This window comes from Crocodylus siamensis, chromosome 2, assembly GCF_052110815.1.
Source record: "Crocodylus siamensis isolate JL-2025a chromosome 2, ASM5211081v1, whole genome shotgun sequence".
Lineage (NCBI taxonomy): Eukaryota > Metazoa > Chordata > Crocodylia > Crocodylidae > Crocodylus > Crocodylus siamensis.
This window is the reverse complement of record NC_143396.1, coordinates 288,737,623-288,760,923: the sequence shown is the minus strand read 5'-3', so window position 1 is coordinate 288,760,923 and position 23,301 is coordinate 288,737,623. Positions and strand designations below refer to the sequence as shown.

General features: G+C 50.1%; 1 protein-coding gene and 1 long non-coding RNA gene across 10 annotated transcripts in view; one reads left to right on the top strand and one right to left on the bottom strand.

Moving 5' to 3' along the window:
* TRIM9 (tripartite motif containing 9) overlaps nt 1-8,024 on the top strand; it is a 153,446-nt gene extending 145,422 nt beyond the window's left edge. For all 7 annotated transcript variants that reach the window (XM_090034361.1, XM_090034356.1, XM_090034360.1 and 4 more), the window contains one exon: nt 5,807-8,024. In XM_090034361.1, coding sequence (XP_089890487.1) covers nt 5,807-5,869 — 63 coding nt within the window. In that variant the 3' untranslated portion in view covers nt 5,870-8,024. The remainder of the gene's footprint in view (nt 1-5,806) is intronic.
* Nucleotides 1-23,301, bottom strand: part of LOC149872373 (uncharacterized) — a 76,304-nt gene that overhangs the window by 30,036 nt on the left and 22,967 nt on the right. The gene's annotated exons all lie outside the window — the stretch shown is intronic.

The following is a 23,301-nucleotide window of genomic DNA, read 5'->3' as shown; positions in this document are numbered from 1 at the left end:
CAACTCCATGCCATGTCATTTTTTTAAATAGCTGATCCAAATTTAGCCTAGTTTTATGGAAACTGGAGTCTCTGATGACCTGCTCCTGGTGCCATTATTAAGTGAATCAGCAGTACAGGCACAGCAGCAGTATTTGGTTATACTGCACACTGACAGTATGGTTGGACCTAGAGACCCTTATCTTCATCATCACTGTTCCAGGAGTGTCAGGGTAAGAGAGGGTGGCACTTTACCATGCACCAGATGTTTCACGGTAACCTGCCCATGTGCTCATGCAAGTACTGCAACTTATCCCTGCTTCCCTGATAAGCAACCTGCCGCAGCTTCCCTTGCGCTTACTGCTGGGTTGAGTGTAAAATGGGCCACCACTGTGGAGGCACTGGCACCCACTCAAGCCCCGTCTCCTGTAATGGACAGTTCTGGACACTCTAGAAACACCCAGTAAGGGACCAGCCCTCCCCAAAGGAGCTTGCAGTGTGAGCAGACAAGACTGTTCCCCTGTTGGACAAGCAGGAGCTGAGGCACAGTGTGAGTCGCCTTAGATCATGCAGGGAACTCGTGGCAAAGTTTAGCACTAAACCCAGATGACCTCTGCACCACTTCAGCACCTTATGCAGAAGACAGGCCTTCCTCCCAAAGAGCTCAGTCCACACTAAGTTACCCATCATGGGCCGTGGTGTGATGCCAGGGTTTGAAAGCCAAGTCATAAAAGAAGTGTTATTTTAAGTGCAGCTACCAAGGAACACCTAGGGAAAATACGGTTCTGGTGTGTGGTAGGGTTAGAGCTTGGGTGTGTAACGCGATGCAGTAAAAGTACAGAACCATTGCTGCTTGGTAACTAATTCTTATCATTACATCCTTCCCACTGCCCTAAGAGATAGGAGCACTTATGGCATCCCAGTGCTTCTTGGCAGTTCCAGAGAAGATAAAAAGTTTAAAATCCCAAACAGAGAAGTTTTAATCAAAGTGCTGCAAGTAACCCTACAATATTCATCATCCTCATTCTTCAAAAAACATCATTAGAATATCTCTAATTAGAACTGAGAAGATTTTAGTCTGGACAGAATCGTGGCAAATTTTAATCTAAACATAAAAGTATTTTTTTCCCCAAAGCAAGAAATGAGTTGGGTTTTTCTATCCAAAATGAACGTAAGAATTAAATGGTTTAGAAAAGGGAATGAATTTGAGGTGCATAAGTGTCTATGTGCGCAAGAGGGAGAAAGGCGGTTCACAAAAGCTGGCAGTCTTCATGGGCTTGGGGAATACAATTCACCAATTACAAGAGGAAGGATATTTTCTCTAAACAGCAATCCTGCCTCAGTTTGTCGGGGCAGCTGACTGGCTGATGAAGTCTCCTGTACTTGAATCATTTTCCTGAGAGAAGCAAACTCTCCAATGCCCTTTTCATATCCAAGAGAAAGGGACTCCTCTTCCATAGTCTTGTATCTCTCTCTAGTAGAAAGCATGCCTAGCAATTGCTCTGTGGCTGTTGAAGGAAACATTCAGGCTAGGGACAGACATTCAGAAAGCCCAAGTCTGAATTGATTCAACCTTTGCAGGTTAGTCTAACCTGGCTAGGCTGAACTGGTCAGAAACTGGACAGACATTCTCTCTGGGCTGAGGAAATTCAGACACATGCCTGCAGTGCCTCAGGCTAGAAGCTGGGGGGCGCTAGAGCCGCCATCCCTTCTGTTGCAGAGTTGAGCTGAGGGGGGCATGGCCAGGCCCCAGCAGGACTTTCTCATTAAGGAGGCTTGCCTGCACCATCCCAGGCTTGTGGGAGGGAGGGTTGTCAGCCCCCAGACTCTAGCTGGCACTCCGAGGACAGGTGGGGAGGGGGGCACTGATTGCAGTGCATGCATCTGTTGATGATACGGAGCCAGACCGCAGCCAGCAAGGCCAGCCATACCTTGTCGTGCATCCAAAGGTGCGTCTCAAGCCGGTCCCGAGAGGTGATCCTCCCCCTCTATGCGACTTTGGTCAGGCCGCAGTTGGAGCGCTGCGTCCAGTTCTGGGCGCCGCACTTCGAGAGGGATGTGGCCAGCCTGGAGAGGGTTCAGAGGAGGCCACCCGCTTGGTGAGAGGGCAGCAGGGCAGGCCCTACGAGGAGAGACTGCGGGACCTGAACCTGTTCAGCCTCAGCAAGAGGAGGCTGAGGGGGGACCTGGTGGCTGCCTACAAACTCATCAGGGGAGATCAACAGGTCCTGTCAGACCAACCTGGTGGCCTTTTACGATCAGATCACCAGATCATTAGACGCAGGGGGAGCAGTGGACATCGTCTTCCTGGACTTCCGGAAGGCTTTTGACACTGTCTCTCACCCCGTTCTCATTAAGAAACTGGGGGCTGTGGTGTAGACACCCACACAGTTAAATGGGTTGCCAACTGGCTGGAGGGCCGCACCCAGAGGGTGGTGGTGGATGGGTCGTGTTCGACCTGGAGGGATGTGGGCAGTGGGGCCCCCCAGGGCTCGGTCCTCGGGCCCGCACTGTTCAACATCTTCATCAGCGATTTGGATGAGGGGGTAAAAAGCACCCTGTTCAAATTTGCTGATGACACTAAGATGTGGGGGGACGTGGGCACATTGGAAGGATGCAACAGGCTACAATCAGACCTCGACAGGTTACAAGGGTGGGCGGACGAGAATAGGATGGGATTCAACACAGACAAGTGCAAGGTGATGCACCTGGGGAGGAACAACCGGCACCATGCCTACAGGCTGGGGAACTCCCCTCTTGTCAGCACGGAGGCGGAAAAGGATCTTGGAGTCATCGTTGACTCCAAGATGCACATGGGCCGGCAGTGTGGGGAGGCAGTCAGGAAGGCCAACCGCGCCTTGTCGTGCATCCACAGATGCATCTCGAGCAGGTCCAGGGAGGTGATCCTCCCCCTCTATGCGGCACTGGTCAGGCCGCAGCTGGAGGACTGCGTCCAGTTCTGGGCGCCGCACTTCAGGAGGGATGTGGACAGCATGGAGAGGGTCCAGAGGAGGCCACTCGCATGGTCAGGGGGCAGCAGGGCAGGCCCTACGAGGAGAGGCGACGGGACCTGAACCTGTTCAGCCTCCGCAAGAGAAGGCCGAGGGGGATCTAGTGGCCTGTTACAAACTAGTCAGAGGGGACCAGCAGGCACTGGGGAGTCCCTGTTCCCCCGAGCACCGCCAGGAGTGACCAGGAATAACGGTCACAAGCTGGCAGAGGGTAGGTTTAGGTTAGACATCAGGAGGCGCGACTTCACGGTCAGGGCGGCTAGGGTCTGGAACCAGCTTCCAAGAGAAGTGGTGCAGGCTCCTACCCTGGGGGTCTTTAATTGGAGGCTAGATGAACACCTTGCCGGGGTCATTTGACCCCAGTACTCTTTCCTGCCATGGCAGGGCGTCAGACTCGATGATCTGTTCAGGTCCCTTACGACCCTAGAAACTATGAAACTATGAAACATCAAATAGGTAGAGCCCTTTTCTCCCCAGCACCATGTGGGGTGACGAGCAATGGTAATAAGCTGATGGAGAATAGGTTGGGGTTAGAGATCAGAAGGCAATATTTTACAGTTAGAGTGGCCAAAATCTGGAACCAACTTCCCAGAGAAGTGGTCCTCGCCCCTACCTTGTGCAAATTCAAGAGGAGGTTGGATGATCACCTGTCTGGGGTCTTGTGAACCCAGCATTCACTCCTGCCTGTGGCCAGGGGTCAGGCTAGATGATCTGTTCAGGTCCCTCCTGACCCCAGCTACTATGAAACTCTGATCTGGGACAGACATTGCATAAAGCGGTTTGAGCCAAATCAGTTAAGTCTAATGCTACATTCAACCAGGTTTATCTCAAACCAGTTTCAGCCATCTCCAGACTGGTTTATGTGCACTGAACATCTGTTCCAGGTTTAAACCAGTTTCTGATCACTTAAACCTGTTTATGTCTCTCCCTAGCCTCACAGGCCCAAAGACCCTAACCCTAAGTTTCCCCTTGATGCTTGTGAGGATCCCTCAGCTGGTGTATTCTTTGTTTCTGTACCAGAATAAACTGTAGCTCAGAAGGACGTCACATCATACCTTAGGCTATACCCATCCAGACAGCTCCTGCAAAGACCATTCTTGGACTGTGCCACCTCTCTCTATGCCCCCTTCCCATCCTGCCCCTTCTCTGTTGCATCAAACAATGAACTCAGGTGTGGAAATAATTTCCAGCAAAGTATAGGATGATGCACTGTCAAGACACTCAATGCTAGCTTTTGTTTTATGAATCTGAAGGGGATGTACATTTAATTTTAAATACAACAGGACTATAGGCATCTTTTGATTATTTTTGCTTAGTTTGTTGTGTTATTTTATACATAATATATGATATAGCTGATTAATGCACATTCCAATGAAAGTCTACACCTCCTTTTCCTCTCAATGGCAGCCAGGATGGAGCAGGCTGCTGATGCTCCCCAAGCTGGCTGCTCTAATTGTTTGCCCTTGGCATACAAGCTCTTCTTGGCTCTGCACAGTGACAGGGAGAGGAGCATGAATGAGAGACGCTGGAAGGACTGGGCTTCCCCAAGATGCCAGGAGAGCATCATCGGGACCCGTGGTACAAGAGAGGAGGCAGAATACACACTGTGGGCCAAGGGCAGGGATGAGAGTGTAAGGAAGTGGATGAGGCATCATCTGTGATCGCCAAGGGCTAGGAGCCTAGCTATACACTTGGTCATCTCCATCACAGCATGGATCTTGCCTTGGTGCAGATTTCATTGGGCCTTTCAGAGGAGTGGCCTTAAAGATGGGAGGCGTCTGAAACAGCCCACACTGAGAACAGTGCAAGATTATGCCCCTCTCCGCCCCCACCTGCAGACTGTGGCAGAGGAGAATAGCAGCACGGTGGGCATGTGGGGGGGTCCTTAGTTGCTGGCTGTGGGCACGCTCTCTGTCCCCAGCATGCAGAAGCTGCTAACCAGCAGTTTTAAGGAAAAAAGATTTTCCTTCATTCTGCTTTCCAAAAACAAAATGTCTCTCTTATTTGGGCAGGTGTCATATGTGAAAAAGGGTATTTCAACTTTAAGGCCATGTGCAGATGAAACAAGGGGCATGTGTGCATGACACTTTAAAGCGACTAAATGCTTTTGCACTGCTTTAATAGTGTTGTTGTTTGCACATGTCGACAGCATATTGCACAGTAATTCCAGCTGCTGTAGCATATTTGGTGGTGTAGTGCACCTTAAATGACTTGGTTCGCAGCAAACTAAAACTCCTCCGAGGACTTTAATTCGCTGCCCTACAGCTGCAGCGTGAAGCACCGGGCTCTGTGCAGCTCAAGGCCTCCTGAAGCCCTGCAGGCAGCCTGGCAGCAGCCCGGGAAGGCAGGGTCTGCCTAAGAAAAAAAAAGTGGCAATCTTTTTTTTTGATTTCCCTGGAGCCTGCCTGCCTGCCTGAGCTGTGTCGGGGCCCGGTGCTTCCCTCCGCGGCTGCGGTTCCCCCTGGGACCTCTCAAGCCGGGTGCCTACAGGCAGGTGCCACCCTGGGAGCGGGGTGGCGCGACTGCTGTGGAGGGAAGCACCAGCCCCCACCCTGCAGCCCAGGGACCGCTCCACCCGCTGCCAGCTTGTCCCCCCACTCCCACCACTGGAGAGGCAGGTAAGTGTGTGTGTGCATGACACGGGGGTTTCATAGTTTCTAGGGTTTAAAGGGTCCTAAATTGAAGCTGTGTTTTTAAAAACCCACCACAACTTAAGGCCCCCATTTTGTGTACATGCGCCCTATCATCAAAACCTGGATTGCACCCCACCCATGGAAAGTGATAGCTGGCTCGATGGTAACAGGGCTCTCGTTACAGGTGACACTTCACACTGGCTTGCCGGTCCCCGAATTCTACACTTCCAGGTCATCCATGCAGTAACAAAACGAATGAAGCCAGCTGCCTTTTCTCAGCATGGGTGAAGAGAGCTGATTTACTTCTCTGGGAAGACACCTCATAGGAGCGGGAGAATCTTTGGTCAGCTGGTAGTCGGAGACAAGGGGGAACCAAAGGGGCAGGAGAGAGGAGAGAAGAGAAGAAACTGGCTTTCTGCAGTCTTTTGTACACCACAACCATGCAGCAAACCCTCTCTGCATCTCCAGCACCGTACTGTGCGTGTTTGCTTTGCTGTTTAGCTTTGGGGCTGATAAAGTATCTAGGTAGCCTGAGCTATTACTCTGTGCCGGCTTTTAGGTTTGAGTTTATTTATTTTATTATATTTATTTTGTTTTACGCCAGCTTTTAATTTCCTCGTAACATTGTGGCCGCTATCAGCCAGCCTCGCCGCTGCCATTGCAAGTGAAACCACGACGATAACTTTCGGCGGAGTTACACATCAGGCAAAAGATGCTGTATAAAAAACAAAAATACCTGGGGAGGGACTGTTGGGGAGGGGGGGAGGGCTAAAATGGAAAGCTGTTGCTGAAACCCAGCAAATTACCTCCAACCATGTTTCTTTCCCTGTGGCCTTTCTTAAGGAGTGCCCTCAATCATCTTTGTAGACATTGGTCTTGGATTACCAGTTAGTCTATACAGAGCCAGGTGGAACGAACGCACCGAGTATGGGGAGCCAGTCCAAGCAATTCAAGTAGGACCAAATTCGTCCCTTACACACATGCTCCTGGCTCATATTGACATCAAAGGGAGCCATCTGTGTGTGGCCACGAGTAGGATTTAGCCCCAAAATACTGCTTTGAAAATGCCGAGGAATTTGTCAGAGCTTTGTCAGACCACTGTAATTAAGATGGACAAGGAGCCTGAGAAGATAATTGCATTTATGATGTGGCGATCGCTTGGTTTAAGCAGAATAATTGGCTGGTAACTGAATGACTCTGGCTCTATAATTTGTCATATCCAAAGACTTTCTGTTTAGCTCAGTAGGTGGACAGGAGAGTCAGCCACGCTCCTGTCTTCACGCAGTCCAAGATGGCACAGACTTGCAAGAAGACTTGAAACTAGCACTCGCACCCAATCAGTGACTTTAACTGCTTTCTCCATAATGGTGCCAGCTGACGTGGTGCAGCCATATGTCACAGGGCCTGTATTCGGCCCTTTTGATATTAGCATTTATTTTTTTATCGCGATAGTGAAAATTCTAGCCTTAAAAAAAACAACCCCACCTGATAGTGTCCTTTCTTTCATAGAGAGAATTCATTATGTTATAAGGTTATCACGACTTGGAGACCAGGGAGAACAAGTAGAAAAAAAGGAAAGATGAGATTTGGAAACACAGTCCATGGCATTCACATTCTCAGGAATACATGCTTGTTGCCATGCCTGCCTGTGCCTACTATCCAGAAGAGTACATTCTGCTTAAAACTTTTAACTTTCTGGTAATTCAGACAAATGCCACATACAAAAATGACGGGTTCTTATCACTGTGTTTAATGCCAGAACGTTAATTTTTACTGTTTCTGTAAGAAAGAGACTGCATGCCGCATGTTATTGCGCTTTCCTTTCTGTCATTTAATGCCACTCTAGATTAGCTTAAGGGGCTGGAGAAAGTTTCAGTTGTTGTTGCCCAACCATTTGCCAATGTGCCAAGCAATTAAGTTCATTGAAAAGCTGTAGTTAATTGAACCAGGGTTAGGGTGGGGGGGGTGGGAAAGCTAATGGCATAATGTCCCAGCAGAAAGACATTTCTGTAAATAGATAATCATTTACTTCAGTGCGCACTCTATTTAGAATGTTCTTATTGGTTATATTGCTGTTCTAGTATTAAGTTTACCTAATTTATTGAATGGGTGCTATCTTGGTCATTTAAACCTCTTAGTTTATCTCAGCTACAGAAGAGCTGTGTTGCAGGACAGCACTGATCTTTAATTTCTTATGAGACTTGGTGGCTGGGCCACTCTGGACTCATTTTTCATAGTCATTATTCCCAGTTCTCTATGATGTTCATGATGCTTATTAGATTTCTAGTGAATTGTAATATGTAGTTTTCACTGTACTGCAATTATAGCTGCATACAGCTGCTGTACGAAAGAAAAGTGTCATGGTTGCTGTTCTAATAAATGACTTTTATGAGAGAACACTATGCATTGCCAGGGCATCTTGGGTCTCCACATATGGTTACCATTTTCCTTACTGCAGGATTGAAAGTGCTCCCTGGATTTGGAGCAGGGAATACCCAATGACCACCTACCCAGGTCCCAGGCTATCAGAGATCCCGTGACGGGAAGTGCTGCATGCCAGTGATGCTAACATAGGGGCTGGGGTATCTGTGAAGGGCTATACTTCTTACTGCATTTGAGGACTTAGGAGAATGCCTCTATGATCAGAAAACACGAAGCAAAAGAAATCGGACCTGGTGTATGCGCTCCCTGGGTGTGTCCACACATGCAGGCATGTGCATTTGCAGCAGCTCAAATAGCAGTGGCACAAATTCGTGCTGGAGATTTGTGCACCAGCACACGTGCCTGAACATGCACTTTGGTGTGGAGCAAATTGTGCCACTTGGGGCAAACTCACTCTGCTCATCTCCCTGTGGATCTTCAGCCAGGGGGAGCTAGAGGCTGGGGCCAGTACCTGGGCTGGCCCCAGCAGTATAAAAACCTGTCCTGTGCTGACCGCAGCAGTATAAAAACTGCCCTGGTGAGGAGCTGAGGGTTACTTGCTCCCAAGAGCTTCTGAGGCCCAGCCAATTGGTATCTGGGGACACTAGCCCCCTGTGCCACCTGGACTGCTGAAGCAGCCCTAACCTGCACCCTCTACCCACTGCAGCAGTCTGGCAGAAGGGACTGCTGCCTGGCTGTGACCTGCTGCCACCTGCAACAGCTTCCACCCCCTTGAACCTGCAGCCCCATGGCTGCATGCCTGCCAGACCCAAAAAGGAACAGCACGACCACCTAGGCTGTGGTATGGGCACCACAACAGAGCCACCTGCACCTCTGAGCCAGCTGCCAGTGGGCTGTGGCTGCACAGTTGGACTTTGTGTGGCAGTGCTGTCATGTCTTCTGGTGGCCCCCCTCTGCCATGTGGGCAGCTATCACCAGAAGATGTGCTTGTTGCAGTGGCCCACTTTGAACAGTTGAAGTGTGTTCCTCTGGTCCCAAATGGCCAGAAGGTCAGCCGCCTCATCTGCCCTCCAACTGGGTCCCTGGTGCTGGCCCTGGGCAGGCTCCTCTGCCTAGGTCCCACCCCTTGCCTCACCAGCAGGCATCCTGGTATTCCCTGTTTAAAAGCTGAAAATTCTGTGATAAAAACCCCAAATTCTCTCATTAAAATACCCAAAATCTGCGGCCATCCATGATTAAAATGAAATGTCACTGTATATAGAGAGATCAGTTGGGCAATGTTGCATTGATAGATTTAAAAGCAATTTTAAAGCAATTTGGAAGCCTAACAGTGCCTCTATCATCATAATAAAATGAATTATATATATGTATACACACACAAACACACATTCGCATTTGCTTTTGGGTTTTTTATCATATAAAAATCAGAGCTGCCCCTGCCCCTTCACTCACCAGGATGTGGGACACTGAGCAGCATTGATATGCCAGTGCCCTGCCCATGACCTTGCCCCTCACTCCCAACCCACAGCCCCGTCACCGCCCTGCACTCCTGACCCGCAGCCCCTGCCTACCCCCACTAGCTCCCTCGGAAGCAGCTCCATCCTAGCACCAAGACATGAGTGTCCCAGCCGCCAGCAGAGGGTTTGGGATTGAGAGTGTGGTCAGGGGGTAGAAAGGTAAGAAAGGTTTATTGTCTTAACAAAAACACAACTACACATAAATAATAATGCTACAATGACAGACAATAATAATTTGCATTGGCAACTTATCGGCAATCCCCTCTGATGCCTGATGTACGACAAGTCTCTCTTTTGCAAAGCTCAGTGAAGTTAGGCATCCCCGATCAGCGCTGTCCAAGGGGCACCGGAAAGGACTCTGTTATTCAGTCCTTAGGCTCCTCAAGATCCACGAGCCTACTGATCCAGGTCAGCAGTTAATTCGTAGTTCCTTTTACAGAGCTGTATCTTCCTTCTAAATGATTTCTGGATGTGCCAGCCAATTTATAATTTTGAGCTATGCTGATAACTTACAGCCATTCAGATTCTCCCATTATAATTACTCTTAGGACTTACCAGAGTCCTGAACTGAACTTAGGATGCAGTTCAACAAGGACAAGTGCAGGGTGCTGCACCTGGGGAGAGGGAACCAGCATTATGGTTATAGGTTAGGGGCTGACCCTCTTGGCAGCACGGAGGCAGAGAGGGATCTTGGAGTCATGATTGACTCCAGGATGAATATGAGTTGCCAATGCGACAAAGCAATAGGCAGAGCCAACCGCACCCTGTCATACATTAACAGGGGCATCACTAACAGGTCCAGAGAGGTCTTGCTCCCCCTCTATACGGCTCTGGTCAGGCCTCAGCTGGAGTACTGTGTCCAGTTCTGGGCGCCACACTTCAAGAAGGATGTAGAGAACCTGTGGAGGGTCCAGAGGAGGCCACTCGTATGGTTGAGGGCCTCCATGGCCAGCCCTATGAGAAGAGGATGAGGGACCTGAATCTCTTCAGTCTCCGCAAGAGGAGACTGAGGGGGGATCTTGTGGCTGCCTACAACCTTATCGGGGCCACCAGCAGGGACTCAGAGAAAGTCTGTTCCCCAGGGCCCCCCTTGGAGTCACCAGGAACAATGGCCACAAGCTGAGGGAGGAGAGGTTTAGGTTAGATATTAGGAAGAACTACTTCACTGGAAGGGTGGCCAGAGCCTGGAATAGGCTTCCCAGAGAGGTGGTGCTCTCACCTTCCCTGGAAATCTTCAAGAGAAGACTGGATAGGCACCTGGCTGGGGTCTTATGACCCCTCCCACCCTCAGTGCTCCTTCCTGCCCATGGCAGGGGGTCGGACTAGATGATCTGTCTAGGTCCCTCCCGACTCAGTGATTCTATGATTCTATGACCAATAGCAATACAAGCCTTGCATTCTTCTGATAAGGTTAATTTTAACTACGCCACAAAGCTTACCACTAATACTACAAGGTCTTGCTAAATTTACTAGGCCTCATTACTACATACAAGGGCTCACTACATCTTTGACTTTAATTAGGCTCTGAACAACAGCATATAGCTTAATATCTGAACAAATGACAGAAAAACACTTGGTCTAATCTTCACACCATTCAGCAAACACCTTAGACACAACTTGCAGCTGTCACAATGAGTCTGGCTGCAGCTGTCCTACCCGCTGCTTTGTGACTCTGAGCAGTGTCATCCCTTGCTGGTCTGCTCCCTGCACTTGTGCCAAAGGCTCCAGTGACCCCCATGCTGTCCCTGAGAAGCCCTCGACTGGGGCTCAGGGACTGGGCTGGACAAGCCCCTTCCCTTCCAGGCTGGCCTCCCCCTGCACTGGGGAGGCAGGGGGGCTCTCCTACCCTGAGCACTCCCCCACCTCCAACCCCATCTTTCTCTCTTACACACACACCTGTTGACACTTCCACCCCTCCCCCCAGCCCATCACACCCGCCAAGTGTGGGACCAGGAGCCCCCCAGGACAGGACCGCATGTCCCAGCACCAGTGTGGACATGGGGCAGGGCTTCAGTGCAGCAGTTGCCCCTGCAGCCATGGCTCCCATCAGCAGGTCCTGTCCCATCTGGTGGCTAGGTATGCAAGGTGTGAGATTTGTGAGGAGGGGATGTGGAGTTTGGGGGCCAAGGGTATGGGGGATAGATGTGGGGTTTGTGGGTGAGTGTAGAGTTTGTGGGGTGAGGTTTATGGGGGGACATGGGGCTTGTGTGGAAATTAGGGGGCTGTGGGGGCATTTGTGGGTGTGGGGTTTGTAGGTGGATTGTGGGGAGGGTTGTGGGTATGGGGGGACTGTGGGAGGGGGGCTGTGTGGGACAGGTGGGTCCCCCACCTGCCTCCCCATGCATCACCCCCACACAAAGCCTTGCCCCCACCCCAGCACCAGCCAGCAGCAGGCCATCAGGGCATTCATGGCCCACTGCTGGCAGAGACTTCCAGTGGCATGCCGAGACCCAGGGGCCCCATGTGGTGCAAGGCGCCAGCCCAGCCTGCTGGTGCATGCCTTCAGGCAGGACCAGGCCAGCTTTTGCTGCCACCCAAGGCTCCCAGCACTGAAGGCAAGAGATGTCTGCCATGAGGCCAGGCAGACTCCTGCCTCCATGTGCCCCGCAAGCCCACTGCTTTGAGACACCACAACATGCACATGCTCGCTCATCTGCACGTCGCACCTGTGGGGAAGTGAAGAAGAGAGGAAGAACCAGTTTCAGACTCCTCCTCCTCCAACAGCTTCTCCAGGATAGCCCTTAATGACAGCAGGAGTGGCCTTCCCCAGTGAGGATACTCAGACCCCTGGCAAGCTGCCTTCTGGCTTACATAGCCATCAGCATGTTTGACTTCCACGAAGACCAAGCCTTGAGGCTTCCCAGCTTGCCCTGGTTCTCCTTCTTCCCCCCTGCAACCTTTTCTACCCCTCTTCAGGCTGTGTTTCCTCCACTAAAGTCCTTCAACCAGCGCCTGTGATGAGGGCACAATTGTACCAGGCATAGGTGACTGGTAGGGGGTGCATGGGGGTGCATGTGCCCCCCCCAACGGCTGACACTGATGCTGTTAGTAGGGCTGGTGCCCACCCTGAGAGTCGCCACCATCAATGGCTTCTGCGGGTGTCCCCCAGATTCAGGAGGCATCAGTCACTCATGGTACCAGGCCCCCAAGCTCAGGGGTGGGGGGGGCCCTCACATTATGAAAATGTATTTTCTTAATAAACACTGCCCAGGTTTCCATTCAGGCATATTTGTTATGCCAAGGGCAGTGGGCCTAAGCCCACCAACAAAACTATAAGCTTCCATTAGGAGCATAGGAAAGAAGGGTTGGAAGAGATATCACAAGGTCACGTCTAGTCCAGCCCTTTGCTCAAGGCAAGATCATCCCTGATTACACCATCCTAGCAATGTGGCTGTCCAACTCGCTCTTGAAAACTCCCAGGAAGGAAGATCCCACAACCTCTCTAGATACACAGCTTGTCCCAATGCTTGACCATCTTCATAGTGAGAAAGTTCCTCATCTCCAGCCTCAGTTTCCTCTGCTGCGGTTTGAGGCCATTGCTCCTAGTCTGGTCCTCTGCAGAGAAAAGCCCATCTCCATCCTCTCTGGAATCACCGATCAGGTATTTGAAGACTGTTGTCAAATCCCCCCTCAGTCTTGTCCAAGCCAAACAGTCATACTTTCAGCCCTTCTTTACAGAGTCATGCCTCTCAGGCCCCTAGGGAGATCACTAAAAACCTAACAACATATTAGGGGGGACAACTAGTGAAAATACAGAGACAGGAGTGAGGGTCAAAGGCTGACAAGGGTTTTGAGGGGGGACTCTGAGCAAACCACGTCAGCCAAAGAGGTATTGGCAATGCGTAGGAGGTACACATGGGTGCACATGCACCCCCTGAGATTGGCCATGCACCCCTCAAAATTGGCCGCTGGAAGTGGGGGCACCAGGAGAAGCACCAGCATGCCCACCCCCTGCGGCAAGAGAAGCACTGGCATGTCCCCCCCTGCCACAAGAGAAGCCCCAGCAGGGAAACCTCTGGTATTCCCAGTTTTGCTGCTGGCTTGGCAACTGGGCACTGGGGGACTCCCCTCCCAAGGTTGGTAATCCGCTGCTGGGGGACCCCTCACCAGTCGGTGACCTGGCGCCCCCCCGACTCAGGAGGCACCAGTTGCCCATGCAAAGAGGGGTACAAAGAGCCTGTGGACCCTGCCCAGAGACATGTGCAGAGGAGAGAGAGGAAAATGGCATAAGAGTTGTCTGGGTTCCTCCTAACCAGGGCCTCCTTCCCGGGCAGGTAGATGGCAAGCTTGCCAGAGCCAGGAGGAAGTTGACCAGGAGATCCCAAGACATGGTGGGGCCATGGATGGGGAGTGCGTAAAAGGGAAGTTGTGGGGAGAAGTGCTCCTGAGGAGATGGTGGAGGGGCTGCAGCCTGGCACGCTCAAGGTGGACATGTGCCAGCATCTCCCTCTGTCCACAGGAAGGGCAGGTTTGGGGGAATCCATGAAGCGTGCCAGGTATGTGCCCATCAGCAGCCATGGGCCCATTTAGGAAGCTGACATTTGCCTCTTGCTGGAGGACTCCCCCACTCCTCATGGGGGCCTGCTCCATGGCTTACAAAGAGGAACATGACCCAGAGGAGCTGAACCTGTAGGATGCCTATGGCACAGAAGAAAAGAGGATATTTCCCTCTCGGAGAGGGAGATTTTTTTTTTAAGGAAAAATTTTTATGTCCCAAGTTAAATCAGCCCAATCAATTCCAAACCATTCAAGAACCATATGTGGCCCTGGTACCAGCAAGCATCCTCTACCCCCTCCCAGGGCTTCAGATCCTTCCAAAGCCTTTGGCGGGTATCCTACGTGCAAGTCCAAGCCTGGAGGTCAGGCAATTGTATTACTGTGGTCAGGGTATTTCCATTGTGGTCACCAGGGGATCACATCTGGATCAGCTCCAAGACAGATCTCTGGGGGCCTCCCATCTCCAGGGTGCTGCCCACTTCCCAGCGGGCTTCCCAGTCAGAAGTAGGGAGGGAGCCTGCATTTCGAAGAGAGCGCCTGGATTGGTCTCTCTCTAGTCCGCCCTGCTTGCCAAGCTCGGTGTTCCCCAAGCATTTCCACTTCTTGTTCATGCTCAGCATAGAGCGCAGGCCAGCTGGCTGCTGTTGTGCGTGGCAAGCCCTCCCTTGCTGGGCCAGCGGCAAAGTAAATTTACTGCCGGGGTGACACAGAGTGGGTGCACGTGGGTGCACGTGCATCTCCCTGCGCGTGGAAGTGCACCCCCTGCAAAAAGGTGCTGTCAACAGTGTCAGCGGCACCTGCAGATGGTCCACGATCGGCCCTGGCCTCCACCGAGGTTGCCAGCAGCGCCTGTGGGTGTTCGATGACCCTTGGTCAGTGCTCGCCACCCCCTCGCTGCCAACTGCTGGCAGCATCTGCGGGAGCTCCCCTGCTTACCGCCACCGCGCTCCCACCACTACTGGCACAGCCAAACCCCCCCAGCCGCCTTTCATGGTTACTGCCCCCAGGGAACAGAGCTAAGGCAGGAGGGATGGCGTTCACATCTTTGCACGCTTCCTGGGCTAGCTAGCTGAGACACTGCCACTTCCCTTGAATCATAATCTAGCTGTCATCCATTAGAAAGCTGCAGGGTAGACTAGAGGTCGGAAGATAAAGGAGAAGCCATGGGATTTCTGCATGACTAAAATGAGATTTAAGCCTAACTCAGTGCGATCTTTGCCCAAGCAAGAACTACAAGATTTGCTCATTGCTGTGACAAGCCGAGTTGTTAACCCCACAGTGGCCTCCCCTGTTATTTATGGTCTTTTTGCACTACCAGCTAATGGGAAAGGTTTCCATATGAAATCCCAGTAGAGCCTTTCACTATCTGGCATCCTTTTCCTGTGGTCTGGCTGGACTGTATTGAGATATTGCCAGCGGTATTTCCATATCAACAGCCTCATGGCTTCATTAATAAAACATTGTGGGATATTACATTTGAATTACAAATGAACTCCTCAGGAAGAGGCATTCCTCAAGGCATGGGTTCGAAACAGAATTGTCTTTTTTATTAACAAACAGATGCCTGGTGTGCGCTGTTAACGAGAGCCACCCACGATCGGGGCACGAAGCAAATGTTCTGGGTGGAAAGGGGATGGAGATATTTCTGCTGCAAAATGAGGCAGGGCGGTGGGGCGGTGTGGAAGAAGCTGTCTGTAGCTATCTAATTTCAGGAGGCGAAATACAGACGTTCCTGTCACTTCCGTTACCTCTCCCGCACCACACGGGAAGACCAGAAAGCAGGTGGGCTGACCAGAAAACAAAACACCCAGTGCAGATGTTTGCCATCAGCGCAAGACGGGTTGGTTGCATCCTGCAGTTTATGGGCATGGCTGCCTTGTCCAAATATCTGTTCCTTAGCCTAGTAAGAGATAACTGCTAAATGATAATAATACTTTCCCCATGCCAGCGCCGCGAGTCAGCAAGCCAGCTCCAGCAGGCATCCATTCAGACGCGGTGGCCTGCTCTCATATTATATGACAAATTCCACAGTAATGGTTATTTCCATTTGCACAAATCACAGGCTACATTACATCGGAATTGCTTTTTGGACTCCACCAGCATCATTAATTACCAAGCCAAATGCAGAAATATGTTGTTATGAGGCCGTATCATGCTGATGATTTTTTTTAAGCAAAGCACCTCAATAGATTTACCAGGGAGTTTAGCTGAACCGTTGCTGGCCTACTGTGACACGATGCATCTGCCGAGGAATCCTTGTGTTTTTAACAACATTGTCAGGACCAGTGAGGCTGGTATCAACCTGGGCCACTGGCCTTAGGGGGTCCTAGATGTGCATAAGATGAGCAGGGAGAATCCTCAAGTGTGTCTAAGGCCTGGACCCCTCCAAACCATGGCAGATTAAGTCAGATCCTATGAGTTTGTGGATCAACTCCTAGGGAGCAGCTCCATAGATCCAGCAGTGGGGCCATCCCGCGGGGTAGAATGGGCCCAGGGAAGTATAGGAAATTGGGATCTGACTGAGGATGGAGGCTGACTCTTTCTGTCCTCGACTGCCTGTGGCGTTTGAATTTCCTGGAGTGCGCTACCAGGTTATAGATCATCAGAAACGTGCATGCATGCCATGCAAAATTCAAATGCCAGAGGCAGGGACAGGCAGGAGGCTTGTGTCCTTAGCAAACCATGTGCTCAGGCAACCAGGCCAGCCAGAGAAACTCAAAGGGAAATTCATTGCACCGCCCTTCTCTCCGAGGTAAAAGAAGATACGTTCCTGCCACCGGTGAGCTAGTATGTATTGCTGAAATACCCTGAGACAACCATTTCCTCTCCTCTTCTACTAGCCCCTGCCTACAAGGATCTTCTTACGCCGGTTGGTTTGCTAGGGTTCACCTGATGGATGAATGGACCCAGAACACATGGGGGTATCGACAACATCCCAAGCGCAGCAGCCTCCCAGCAAACAGCCACTTAATTTTGTGTCGTTTGTTCATTTTGACCTCTGCTATGGAGGCAAGAGAGAATATATTACAGCATTGCAGGTTACTGGTGATAAGAAGCTATTCTACAACTGCAAACAGCGGCTAGAGGGCTTCTGGACATAACAAGGCCTGCTATAAAATTAGCAAGGGATGTTCCATTCTTTGCACAAAGCAAAATCCTTTACATGTATTACTCAGCCTGTTAAGAGTAATGTTCAAAGAGAACAAAAGAAAATGATCACATCAGTGAGTTTGCTTTAGAAAGGAGTTTGGTAGCAAAGCCAGACTGCTGTTTGCTTTGGCTAAGCTGCCCTCCTTGTGTGGGACTTACTCATTTGGGATAATTTTTTAATTCCTCCATCTGGTTTATTGCTTCTAGGGTGACAAAATCACAGAGGGCAGATGCTAGGGGGTCACCCCCAGCCTATTTGGCGCCCATCTCTTTTTAACAGCAATCGTGGCTCCAACACATCTCACAACCGGGCAGCAAAGGAAGGCATTTTACAGTGGGGGAAGAAACAAGTCGCCATTCCTAGACATCCCAGAGGAAGGACTAGACTAGTATCCTCGAGAAAAGTCGTTCGGATTGTCATGAAGGGCAGTCTCCACTCCACCCTGCCACACCTGGGAGCAATTCCCACTTACTCTTGCTCCACACACATTGAATCTAGGGCATCTGTGCCCCCCCTCACCCCCCCCCCCCCGGAAACCCAGCCGCAAAACTGGAAGTGCGCTTCCAGTTTTGCTGCTGGCTCAGTGATCAACCGCTGTGGACCCACCCCCCCGTCGGCAATCTGGTGCCCCCCCAGACTCGGGAGGCACCCATTGCCCTCGATCTGGGGAAAGAAGCAATGCAGCCACCCGGCAGAGTCCCTGAATGCATGCCACCAAGCACACCAGAGACAGGGAGCGGTCCTGGGCCCCGGGCTCAGCACCACTCAACTCTTCTATACCCCCAGTTAGACCCAGGACACCCCTCAGAAAAGTGCCAGGTCTCAGCTTTCCCTCATCTTTTTCACTAAGGAAAAATGCTAGAGCAATGCTTTCGTTGCAAAGAACTCCTATAGCGCACAGCAGCTCTGAACAGCTTTAACACTCTGGATTTCTAGTTAAAAACTCTGGGTTTATCTTGTGAATCAAGTCTGCACCCGTAACAGTGCAAACATTGTGTGCCACCCTGTAGCACCCTTGAAAGGGTTTTAAGGCACCCCAGAGTGCCGCAGGCCCCTGGCTGAGACTCAGGCAAGTGCATTTCTGCGTAGTCAGGATCTGGGACTGGGGGGGATTGAGCGAGGCAGCAGAGCGTGCTCCAGGGCAGTATAACATTTCTAAGAGACTTCACAAGCAAACGAGGATTGCTCCTGTCCCTTAGCACTGCCAGCCGAAGGAAAGCAGGACTCCTAAGCTAGGCCTGCCCCCTTTTTCCTCTACATCTAACCAGGCCCAGAACAGGAGTGGTTCATGGGGCACTGCTTTTAATGTATTTCCACACTGGAGCACAGGACCCCTGATTTTCCAGGCATCCAGATGCTTGCAAGGAGCCTCTCATGGTCTCAGGCAGACCCTTTAGTGGCCCTCAGCAAACAAACTCATGGTCCCCGAACCAGTCGAGACCCTCTCCCCACCCCGGCGCTGCTGCCCACAGGGAACGAGGTTCGGACCTGCTGCTAGGAAGCAGCCATGGTGGCAGCGAGGCCAAGGGAAGGGAAGGAAAGGAAAGGAAGGCAGACAGGGCCATGGGAAGACCCCTCCCCAAAGCTCAGGGCCCTCAGCATGTGCTTAGTTTGCCTATGTATTAATCCAGCCCTAGTCTCATGTAATTCATGTTGCCACACTCAGGAATACAAGGGAGGTCTCTTCCCCCCCTGTTAGCAATGTAATGACTTTCTGAGAGGTGACTGTTTTGCAGTAGCCCAAATTCTACCAAATAGCCCCAGTATTATTTCAGTGCTGCTTTCAAAATTTATTCCCTTGCCCTCTGACCTTGTGAAAGGGCACCATTCATACATAAGGGCGTTGGGAGGAAGGCAGGGATTTAGGCACCAACAGTGATGTGTGCTTAACCGCCAACCCCAAACCTGTAAGCAGCCACCATCGCAGACCCATGTCATTGTGGGACTGACTGGAGAATAGCTGGGACCAGTACAGTTAACAGAGCATCAACAGTGACATTGCTCGTGGGGGAAAGCTGGCTTATTCATGCAGGCACTGGTAGCTGGCCAACAGAAAAGTTGAGTTTTTCTGACTTGCCTTAAATTTGCATGTGGACTCGGGTAAATTCCTGCTGGCAAAAAATCAGCTCCTGGCCCTAAAGCTTTGGAGCATAGAGCAGGACAAAGCATGGCAGTGGCTCGCAGCCTTTTTAGACTTGAAGAACCCCCAGCTACACTTGAGGCACCCTTTGGAAAACCTCTTAGTTTTGCCTGGTTTTTAACTACAGAGCAATTCCTTTGTTTCAAAGACCGAAGACAGTGGGACAGCTTGGTTTTAACACTATGAATTCCTATTTGAAATCCCTGGATTTAACATGTGAATACTATTTGCACACCTAACAATGCTAGCATTGCATGGCGCCCAGCAGCACCCTCAAAAGCATCTCAGAGGTGCCAAGACACCCTGATTAATGAGCTTCCTGAGCCACAACCCACTCAACATTCATTTAAGTCTCTCAAAATGACTCCTTGCAATTAGAGGCAGCACATTTTTTTTAAATGGATATGGCGATGCAGACAGAAAACATCCAAGCTTTGTCCATCCCAGCAGTCTTAAGAGGAACCTGCTCCAATAGCTCATCAGTAATAGGGCAGAGTAGCTCAGTCTCTTGTATGGTTAGCAGTGATCATGAATGGGCAGAGCTGCAATGTTTGCTGTTGGCTATGCAAGAGCCCCAAAGACCTCGGGGCCAGTTTCTCATCTGGTCTAAACCCATGTAATTCCACTGAAGTCTGTGCCTCTCCACCAGGCTGCCCCAGTGGAAGAGCTGGGCCTTACAATTAGGACTGGGCTCTGTTGAAATTATATCAGGAAGGAATTAAAGAACGCCTTGGACTCTGTGGCTATTGAAAGGAGCTTTTTGAACCGGGGTGGGGGGGACCTGCTGCGAGGGTCTGATCTGTGCCACATTCAGTGTTTGTAGCAGGCTGTCAAACCTGCAGTTAATGAGACCATAATGAGTGAGTCCTCATTTGTAAATGAGTTCCCTCGTAATTTTTGCAGGATGCTGATTGCCATGTGTGATGTTTACAGTTTATCGAAACCAAACAATACAGTCTCTTCATTGTCTAGTGGCTCACACCGTACCAAAATGCAAGGGATAAATAGGCGCCATGAAATGCCAGGCCGGCTGGGAACAGGGGGTGCTGACAAGAGGCAAGCATTCATTTAACTGGTCAGAAATTTGTTTGCTCTTAATCCATTTGCCAGTGATTTGGCTGAAATGTTTTGCTCCTTATATTGAACGATCCCCATGTGCACAGGACAATTGCTAGATAATGCCCAGGATGCTGAGTAAGCTGGGAGCATGAGCTGTCCTAATTCAATGGATGGCACTTTTCTACACCAGGGGCGGTTTCTTACAGAACACGCTCTGCAGACTGTAAAGTGTGCAAGTCTGAGACGTGGGCAGCCATCAAGCTTCGGTGCATTGTATATTAATTGCTTTTCAGTCTAAAATGAATATGTTCTATTGACAAATAGAAGTATCATCTTATTTGGGAGAGACAAATGGGAACGATTTGAAGACCTGGGGTGAAATCCCAGCCTTGAAGCCAAAAGCAAAACTCCCGTGTGCTTGGATGGGGACAAGGATTTCACTCCCTAGGATGGTTATCCCTTCCATCCTCCTTCTCCTCTCACCCTATACAAGGTGGCTTCCCTCTTGAGAACCACCTATGACTTGAACTGGAGACCTCCCAGCCAAAAGCCGCAGCTGTTTTGGTTTAAACTAATGACCAGGAGGATGCCAGGATTTTCAGTTAGCAATAATCAACAAAGTGGTTTTCCCAGGGTGAGGCCTTCCCCTTGCGCGAGGAGCAGGCTAACCCCTGTGAGCTTCCTCAATGCACAATTTTTGAGTAATAGGGCACTGGTTCATGGTTCCCCCTGGCCTTCTGGCTGGAAGCAAGTGAGACTAGGGGGCATCTGAACCCCAGAGCCCCCAGGCAGTGGGCTTGCACATAGGAGGCCTGCCACAGATTTGGGGAGTCTCTTAAACCCCAGGCTGATGAGTCCGGGAGGGAGGATACTCGTTTGGTGGCAGAACTACGCAGGCTTGAACGGCCGAGCTCTGCTCAGTTGAATTTGGATCTTGAATACTGGGTTTTGCCCAATTGAATCTGGAACTGATTTGGCTCTTGGAATGTAATATATATTAAAAAAATTAATGAACCATGGCTAACTAACTTGGATCCTTTGAGCAGCAACTCAATATAGGCCATTTCACTCACACACATACACACACACCTCCCAGTCCATTGCATAAGTGCTCGCTTACATGCTTAAATGTTAAGTAGGGGAGAACTCCCATTGACATCTGAAAGCTGTGCCCGTGAATAAGCATTTGCAGGGCTGAAGTCAAATTCCTTTAGCACGCTGCTGCTGCTCTATGGCATTTCCAGCAAAGTGAGAATCTGTAATAATGCAAATCCTAAACCAGGTAGGCCACTTTATGTTGCTTACAAACGAGTATTACCTGCATCAGCTGGGTTCTACATGCAATAACCTTTGCACATTGATTATTATTCACACGGTTGCTCTGTGATGTACGTTATATGTTAACTGCACTGAAATGCAAGTTTCTGATCTTAGCCTAAGGAAAAGAGTGCAGGGAAGCCTGTAACCACTGCTGAGAATGCTCTTTGCATTAATTCCACTCCACTAATGATATACAGCTGTGAGAAGGATGCACTATAAATAATTTTAATTAGCTAATTATCTCCACTCTGCTTCTCCCTATTCTGTGGGTCTCTGTCATTTAGCTAAAGTACAGACTGGAGAATTATTGCAACTGTTTAAGTTGTATTCACCAAAAGAGCTTTTCAAGCAAATAAGAAATTAGAGTTTAAAATGCTGTTAGGATTTGCAACATTTAAAACAAATCATTCAAGAAGGGAAATCACAAAACAGCCAGTAAGAAAAGGATGAGCAGGTTCACCCATAATTCCTGACCATCCCATGGTCTTGTTGCAAAGATAAACCTCTCTCCTAATTTTCACCAGCCTGAGTGGATTATTTCCATACCAACAGAGGCTTGTTGCAATCTTAACATGGATCCTAATTTACTTTTGATAGAAGATACCAGGTAGCTCCTGATGAAACCATCAGACTTCTCATTCTAGTTCAAACAAAAAATACTAGAGCCAGAATTTGGAAACTTAGACAATTTAGTTAATTACCAAAAAACAAGTTGTGTAAATGTGTTTTGCCCACTGGATATTCCAGCCGAGCCCAGATCAACCTGTTGCACATTGAGCCTCATCTGTCATGTGGAAGTACCAATTTTGGAACGATTCGGTTTCCTGGAAGGGGTCGCCGAGACTGAAATCTTAGAGTCAATTCAGCCACAGGTTCAAGGAGAAGTAAAAGCTTCAGCTGACAAGTTAAGTCAAAGCAGCTCCCCTGTTTTGTCTAAACCGCTGTCAGTTCTCTCGACCAGCAAATCTATTGAATTTTAGACTGAACTGCTGAAAATACGGAGGGCTCTTGCAACTAACCTATGTTGTAGCAACACAGAGCCTGATACTAGTATCACTCGTATGATCAGGGGTCAGCAGGGCAGGCCTTATGAGGATAGGCTACGGGACCTGAACCTGTTTAGCCTCCACAAGAGAAGGCTAAGGGGGGACCTTGTGGCCTGCTACAAACTGGTCAGGGGGGATCAGCAGGTATTGGGGGAGTCCCTGTTCCCCCGTGCGCTGCCAGGAGTGACCAGGAATAACGGTCACAAACTGGCGGAGGGTAAGTTTAGATTAGATATTAGGAGGCGCTACTTCACAGTCAGGGTGGCTAGGGCCTGGAACCAGCTTCCAGGGGAAGTGGTGCAGGCTCCTAGCCTGGGGATTTTTAAAAGGAAGTTAGATGAGCACCTTGCCGGGGTCATCTGACCCCGGTGCTCTTTCCTGCTAAGGCAGGGGGTCGGACTAGATGATCTACCTAGGTCCCTTCCGACTCTAGCTACTATGAAACTATGAAACTATGAAACTAGGATGATACTAGGCTTCACTTAATATAACGAGTTTTCCAGCCTCGGTAGTCTCAACAACTTAACGAGTTAGCACAATTCCCAGAGGCTGGTGCTGTGATTGTTG